An 8163-nucleotide genomic window follows, 5' to 3' on the forward strand; every position below is an offset into this window, starting at 1 on the left:
GGAACGAATTTCGTTCGTATATGATTTCTCTTCCAGCAGCATTTTAAACACCTGTTAAGGAAGGACTCCAAAGCCAGTGTTTTAAGCCGAATACCACATCAAAAATTCGTGATTTTGATATTCAAAGAAGTTCTTTCCCTTTCAAATTGAGTCAGCCTACGAAGCAGACGGCTACGAGCGAATATCGCGGAATCAAATGCTGACATTTTTCTTTTGATAAGGTCCATGTAAACAAAATTTGGCAGACCTAAACTTTAACTCATCTTCAACTAATCAGCAGTTTTTCTTTTCCAGTGGACAGCATTCCTGTTATTTCTAAAGGCTGACAAACTTGTGGTTTCTAAAGCTGAATTGGGAAATTGAAATTGTACCATCATGATCAGGCACCGTGCCGACTTGGATAATTTAATCGGTGGTACACCTTGAAAACGTCTAAAACTCTGCCAACGTAAAGTATACAAGTGGAACTTTCACTAGCTGATCGGAATTCAAAATTGCGAAACAGTAAAATATAATCAGATTTTATGAACACCATGCAAACTCTCGAGCTCTTGACAATAGAAAATGTTTTTGGCATTTTTGTCGAGTGATACTGTCAATTTGTGAGCACAAGATACACAATTTTACGCGATACTTGCGAGGCCAATTAAATCAAACTTAATTAAGTTAAAATTACAGGAGCCAGTTAAAAATTTAACTTACCCGTAAAACAAACGTCTCTTGGTTTCGTTCCTATATGTATGGCGTGGGAATTTCGTCTTAACTCTTTTTCATCTTGATTATTGTTAACACAAAAAAGCGAACGGCATTATCGGCGCTTAAAACAAAATTGGGTTGTGATCCCAAACGAAGTTCTCTTACTTCAGCTTGAATTACTCTTCTCATTGAAGTTGTCGTAACTTTTTGTCATATCTGCCCGGAATCTTTTCCTTCGAAGTTGAAGTCAAAACACCTTGGAAGCTTCCCGAGTCGCAAGCACAATTTGGATAGCCAATCCTCGGCCACAATATATTTTACACACCATCCGATACCATCTACCAATCACCAAGCTCGATATATCACCCTGCACCAGGGCTGTTTGTCGGGGGCACCACGCAGACAGTCCTGGGGACGAGGTTGCTAAAAATACCTTATCCAATCAACAAGGTTATTGCACCACAACTAGAAATTCAAGATGGCGGACGAAGTTGTGTATAAAGGTGGTCTTGGAGATATACAAGTTTATTCGATTTGCGGGGTTCTTCCCGATTTTAAACTCACCACAAGGAACGAGCCATGGGTTGGAAAGAGAAAGGAAAATACGGTGTCTCAACTGGGAGAACCGTTCGCTCTCCTTTCGCAGATATCGTCCATGGGTATTCGAGCTATCTTCCCGGGAGCGAGACCGAGATCCTACTCAAGTTTACAAGGGGAACAGAAAAATTTTCCAGCAGCGAGATGGACGAATTTCTAGCAGAGAATGACATAGAAGATGGCCTTGGCGATTTTGCTGAGACGTCAAAGGTGCCATTTAGAGCTGCAAATAGCGTACATCTTTCGAGTATTCCTTACTCGCTGAAGAAGAGAAAGCGCTGGACATTATCAGAGCGGGCAGTGGGAAATAGCGTAGAGCTGAACGATTCCGAGGAAAGACCGAATGTAACTTTTGTCCATCGTCGAATGGGAAAGGGGGTAGATGCAGATTGCATTGCGATCCAGAAGACCAATCAAAACGAAGTGTTTACGCCCCGAAATCGTAAATATACTCGAATACAAGATCTGCTAAAGAAGTGTGATTCCAACGAATTGGAACCTGAGGTAGGCTACGAGATTTCATACCGCCATCCCACCAATGAGTATCCTGAATGTTGCGAGAGTAATGGAACCCGTTGGCGTTGGTCTGCTTATTGGTCCCTTAGAAACCCGCGCAAGGCTCGATCAAAGAACAAGGGTATCAAAAACAAATGCCGGGACCGCTGGGACATGTACTCTGACGGGGAGGTCAAAAGTGGAAAGATTACAAACTTCAATCATCAACCGTGCTACTGTGAATCATATCAGTATAACCATCACAAAGCCTACATGAATACTGAATGTAAAGTCCAGGTTATGGATGCTGGGTCCTTTAGCGAGTGGGAGGCCTCAGACAAAAGATCTTGCTCTGGTGGTGCTAGCTTTGACCTTGGTGGTTATATTGCAGAACTGACTAAACACCCAAGAAGCCTTTCTAAGAAACCAAAGCAAAGAAAAGGGTCAGGATGCAGCAATCAAGGTCACTCGCTGAATGGCACCGTCAAATATGGAAAGAAGAGTGCTATATACATTGATCCCGACCCAAATTCAAACCTGTGTCAGAATCATGATGCTGCAGATTCATCTCCATCAGTAGCGTCAAAGCCTCAGATTCTTCAGCCAGAGAAGAAGACGATGGGTACGCTGCTACTGAATGCTGATGATGTGGAACCAAGAAATCTCAAATCTCAGTTTAATGGCTTGTACACTGAAGCAAACAGCCTTCCGAGGAAGTTTACAATTGACTTGATGCTACTGCTCTCTACTGAAGGCAGCATCTCCTGCGAGACTTGCTGTGTGTTGTGTGAGCTGACAAATAAGACAGACAATGGATTGTGCACTGCATTAACTGATGTAAGTCTTCATGTATCAGGAACTGGAGACTTAGACACAGACAGTAACTTTATATGCAATGCTATCACAAAATTCTACTCGAAGATAGAAAGTGCGAAACAAGATATCTGGAGTGTGCGTGATGTTGTGGATTATGCTCTAACTCAGCTACAAGAGTGCAGCCAGCCTTCACAGTATGCCACAAGTACATCAAATTCCCTAAAACATGTGAAAACCTGGAGATGTGTTGAAGCTCTTGGCTCTATGTTTGGCTGGAAGTCAGAGATCTGCACACAAAGCGAGATCAAATCAGAACTGAGGTTAAAAATTAAGGAACAGCGAACTCATCGCATGAATGACCAGCTGGATGTTATGAAGACTGTAGAGTTAATGGACAAGTTCTGTGGTATATGCTATGAGGATTTAGGTAAGTGTTTTAAAACTGGAATTTTTTGAGCAGTTTTGACCATTTGACAATCAAAAGGAATTCATTTTACATGTGTTTTGATATGTTTTAATGTTCTATGAGAATTATTCAAACTCCTCAAATGGATACAAAATTATTCAAAAACTAATGGATGTAATCAAGAATTAATACTGCAAAGTTACTGGGATGAAATAAAATTGAAAAATCTCATTTCAAAATTATAATTCCTGCATTTTCAAATATAGTTGCCGTGGTAACACCAAGAATTATGGATGTCAAACGTTTCACATTTTTAAATATCCCTGAGAGAATATGCCAGGCAGGAACCCCTGTTTTAAAACACCAAATACATGTGCAGTAACTAATAAATAAACAAAACCAAAAAACAGTCAAAACACCCCAAGCGTTCCTGTCAAGGGTGGATTAATGATTCCATTATTGCAAATTTGATTTTATTCTTTGCTTCAATATTTTATTCTTGAATTGAATATTTCAATGTTCAAATGACGACTTGATTCACAACTCGAATGTTTATTTCATTCATGCGACAGACACGTGAGAATTTCTAAAAGGTTCCCAATTTGCATAAAATGGGTCAATAACATTTTTTCCACTTTTTCTTCTGCCAGTAACTTATTCTTTTGCCTTTTCAGTGCACCAAAATGTCTCGCCTCTCTTTTGGTATTATCATAGGGTTGAAATAAAAGAACGTGAAGAACAAAATGATGAGAAAATGCCCTGTGTGACATTTGACGGTTGACTAGTTTATGCAAATTCAGGCGAAATTCCCACGTGCCTGTCGTGTGAAGCCAGACAACAATCCAATCAACATTCAAGTTTTGAATTGAGTTGCCGTTTGAAGATTGAAATATTAAATTCAAGAATGGAATATTGAAGACAAGAATGAAATCAAATTTGCAATAATAGAATCAAGTTAATCCACCCTTGACAGGAACGCTTGGGGTGTTTTGACTGTAAGGCAGACATCATGTCCTATATTCTGGTGCCACTAGAAATAGGGTTTAAAATAACTAATGACATTTTTTTTATTTCATTTAACAGGGAACCAAATGCCGCCTCCATTTACTGCTCTAAAACACTGTTGCCATGTCTTCTGCAATGAGTGCTGGGAAATCCACCTCAAGACGCAGATCAGCCTTGGCAACACTGACCTTCAATGCCCTGGGTACAAGTGTGAAGTCTGTGTTGATGATGTCACCATTTTGGCTTTAGTGCCTTCCTTGTATGACAAATATCTGTCGCTAAAAGTAGACAAAGCTTTAGAGGCCAATCTGGAAGTAAGGTGGTGTCCTTCCACAGCGTGTGGACATGTTCTCAGGGCAGCAGCATCTACATGTAGTGTCGTGGCCAATGAAAACAGTCCAATATCCGTGGCTTGTGTGTGTGGTGGTCTTTGGTGTTTCCAGTGTGGTAGACAGGCTCATTGGCCAGCGTCATGTTCAGGCGATGAGAAATTCCATGAAGTCACCGAGCATTTTTTTACTGAATTGGAACTGAACAAAGAGGAACTGATTACCTCAGTCATGGTCCGAAATTGCCCCAACTGCCGTTATCCAATTGAAAAGCACCTTGGCTGTAATTTCATGTACTGTATCATGTGTCAGACGGCATTCTGCTGGGAGTGTCTGACGCCCATGGGCAAGCACAAGGATGGCTGTAAGCAACATATGCAGTCCAAGGAAGTTGAGTTGGATCTAACCAACACAGGAACCAACCACTTTGCAAAGTACTTTGCTGTTTACTCTGACAACAAGAAGGCACGTTCCAGCAAAGCAATGTCTCATCAACGGCAGAAGCTGCGAACTGTGGACAAGAGCATGGCATGCTACAAGAGTTTGTCCTTATCTTGTGCCTATTTTAATGAGGTTATGGAGAACATGCTTCAAAGCGATTGTCCTGAGATTCTTAGGAGTGCTACAGAGTTTAAATATTATGCACACTTAACACTCGAGGGTGCAGCAAAGATGGCCATTGTGTCAAAATCTTCATGCAGAGGCTTGAAACAACAGATGGAACGGTTGCAGTTCATTGTGGAGATAGTAGGAGAACTAGCCAAATCTGACATCACACAGCTTTCTAATCAGAAGCATTTGAGTAAATTGTCTGCCTTTGTACATCGTGGAAAGAACTGTGTCTTCACAATTGCACAGGTTCTTGCCAATAGCTGGGATTAAATGGCTGCAGGCCATATAGAGCAGTTTTCACTTGAGTGTCGAAAGTAAATTGCGTTTGCTTTGGTGGTTTTGCATTACTATGCTAAGTGATTAGCTTAAAAATCTTGTACCACTTTCTCAGCCAATCAGGAGTAGACCCAAAACCAATCATGACTCGCTCGCGCACGTTTTCCCGCACTTCGTGCCGGCTACGTGTATTTGCTCCGAGTTTTGATTGGTTCACTGGATTGTCTATGTCCTTTGTGATTGGCCAGAGTAATTACTTTGGTTTTGGTTTTACGACACTCAATTGAAAACTGTTCTATACAGTTACTTGTTAATTAGATAGTGAAAAACAAAGGCATGTACATACTTGTACATGTATGTATGTTTACCCACTAACACTCCAAGAGTTATCAACACAATATTATTCTCTTCACAATACCAATACAAGTCAGTCTAGAAGGTTATGAGAAATACGTCAATGATCACCAGACAAAACATTTGATTATTATAATTTATTATCTTTTGATGGGGGGGGGGGGGGGGATAATATTTTTTTGTACCAGTCCACATGAAGGCTTCACTTGATCCTTCATTCAATTTATTTTGCCCTAAAAATTATACTCAATCTCAAACCAAAAAGATACAACAACAAAAACTCTTAAAACCCTACAGTCTGTTGCCCAGTTTCCGGCCGGTACCAGTTTCCGGCCAAAAAATATATTCGTCGGTTATTTCTGTAGATATGTTTTATTTTCGTCCACCGAACCTTTGCAACAGAAAAAGGAACATTTCAGCTACAAATTGATGGTTTTGGCAGGCTTTTTGGAGAAGAAACGGCCGAGAAAGGTCGAGCTTTGTTTACGCGAGTAAACGTTAGGCGACTAATTTTTGCGCTTTTCACTGCACATCAAAGCTACCGTACATAAACAAAGAGCTCATTTCGTAGGAAATTTTTCGAGAAGCTTAGTAATTTTTTGACAGAATTTAGAGTAAAGATGAAACTTATTAGGGGTTCTGTCATCACAAGCCAGAATTCAGCTGTTTCTGAATTTCAGAAGTCAGAGTTTGAACAAAGATTTGGACTCGCGGTGCCAGTTTCCGGCCACCAAGTAGCATGTTGTTCAAAATCATGTTTATTAAGTGAAATAACTTAATTTTAGCATCTCATGCTCGAGAAATTAATGAAATGAAAAATATGTAGCAAAGAGTACCAAAGAAGCTAAAGCAAGCATAGCATGACAAACTACAACGTTTATATGTATACGCTGCCAATACATCCTAATAAGCAAAAGAAACGCCAACGGGTCATTGACGAGGAAATATTCCGTAAAACGGCAGACGAGAAAGCAAAGTCGAATAAACTGATATTGAAACTAACTTTTCGTTTGCCAAGGCACTGGCAAGTCGGTTTAAGTCGACCGGTTGCAGGGAAAAATATGTTTTAGTTCGACGGCCGGAAACTGGAACACCTGTCCGGAAACTGGGCAACTTACTAGTTTTGCAAAAAATGGCATAATTTCTTTAATACTTGGCGAGCACAGCCAATCTTTGTACATTTTTAAGGTAAGTAAATGAACTGTCTTTGACCAAAAACTGAGTAACTTTCCGTAGATAAATAAGAAGTTATAGCGATTACAAACTAAAGTGGCCGGAAACTGGGCAACAGACTGTACTTTTTAGTTTAGACTAAAAGGCAACGTTTATGACTATTACTGCCCTCTAGATCCAGTGAAGTACTGTACATGAAGATACAAATGCATTAGTACACACAGTTTAATTTTAATGTGAAGTCGAAAATTTCCACCAATATATTTTTTGGAGAACATAGTTACTCCTTGTCATTGAGATTATTTAATAGCTAATGCAACAATATTGTTAAAGATACCTAGAGGGGTGGTCAATGGTCCTTCAAAATATGTGTGTCTCGCAAAATTTTAGCCAAATTTCAGAGGTTTCGAGGGATGTCTCGATTTTTCCTTGGATGCCTTCTTGGAGTCTTGATTTCTTTTGTAAGGCTAAAATGGTCTTGGGCTCGCAGAAAAGATTATATTAGTCTCACTGCCTCGCAGAGTCTCGCATTTACCATTCTACACCCCTACCAAGGTCCTATTGGATCCACCAAAAATAAAAAAACAGTCTTAAAATCATAGTTGTTTGCCTTTACATTTATTGCTGCATCTAATTCAGTGATCAATGATGTTTTACCATTGCTTGAATGAGACTGTGAACCCGACATAAAATTGTAAAAATCTATTCAAAGTTGGGTTTTGATAAGTTTGCAAATACAGTTGGCTCTCACTGTTCCTGACTGTTTTTGGTTTTTCAAAAAAACGCAAAACTGCCCATAGTGATGAGGCAGCTGTATTGGCAAGCTAGCTTTTGTGCCCCCCACCTTCCACCCCGGGGGGGGGGGGGGGTACTCCCATAAATTTCGGATAGGGGTGTGCCGCCAAGGTTCTTAAACCCTGACCCTATTTGAGGATAAAGAAAGCGAAAATTGACACCCTTTTTAAGGCCCAAAACCGAAAAATGACACCCTCTTCAAGGGGAGGAGAAGCGTTCCGTGACGACCGAAATATAACGGCTAACCGCGCACGGCAAGACACAAATCTTTATAAAATCGCTTTACTAATATCTGAAGAGAAAATTCAGTTTTTTGGATACCTTTTTTTCGTTTAATTTATTTTAGCCCCCGTTTATTTTAGCCCCCCCCCCCCCCCGGGCTTCCACCAAAGTGCTGGACTCTACACATCCTCGGAGACCCAGGGGCAGTTAGTGGGGACGACGGGCAGCTTATCGGGACAACGGGATTTTCGGGCGAAAGTTTACAACATAGAGCGTAACAGCGTAACAGCTGTTACGCTCTATGTTGTAAACTTTCGCCCGAAAATCCCGTTGTCCCGATAAGCTGCCCGTCGTCCCCACTAACTGAGGCCCTGCCAGGGTAAATTC

General features: G+C 40.7%; 3 protein-coding genes across 3 annotated transcripts in view; 2 read left to right on the forward strand and 1 right to left on the reverse strand.

Moving 5' to 3' along the window:
* The window catches only part of LOC144658319 (lactadherin-like), a 173307-nt gene that overhangs the window by 72895 nt on the left and 92249 nt on the right, over window positions 1-8163 (forward strand). The gene's annotated exons all lie outside the window — the stretch shown is intronic.
* Window positions 1-8163, reverse strand: part of LOC144656383 (uncharacterized) — a 100051-nt gene that overhangs the window by 54076 nt on the left and 37812 nt on the right. The gene's annotated exons all lie outside the window — the stretch shown is intronic.
* Window positions 1171-5829, forward strand: LOC144658111 (uncharacterized). The gene is made up of 3 exons (XM_078518443.1): window positions 1171-3037; window positions 4094-5249; window positions 5536-5829. The coding sequence occupies exons 1-2, from the start codon at window positions 1276-1278 to the stop codon at window positions 5224-5226; spliced, it is 2895 nt and encodes a 964-aa protein (XP_078374569.1). The 5' UTR covers window positions 1171-1275; the 3' UTR covers window positions 5227-5249; window positions 5536-5829.

This window comes from Oculina patagonica, chromosome 6 (genome assembly GCF_052425735.1).
Source record: "Oculina patagonica isolate OP01 chromosome 6, crgOcupat, whole genome shotgun sequence".
Lineage (NCBI taxonomy): Eukaryota > Metazoa > Cnidaria > Anthozoa > Scleractinia > Oculinidae > Oculina > Oculina patagonica.

Excerpts from the sequence above, each read along its gene's own strand:
- LOC144658111 (XM_078518443.1), top strand. The coding sequence starts at position 1,276 with ATGGGTTGGAAAGAGAAAGGAAAATACGGTGTCTCAACTGGGAGAACC. Across the intron at positions 3,038-4,093 it reads CTATGAGGATTTAGGTAAGT|GGAACCAAATGCCGCCTCCA; the intron begins GTTTTAAAACTG and ends TTCATTTAACAG.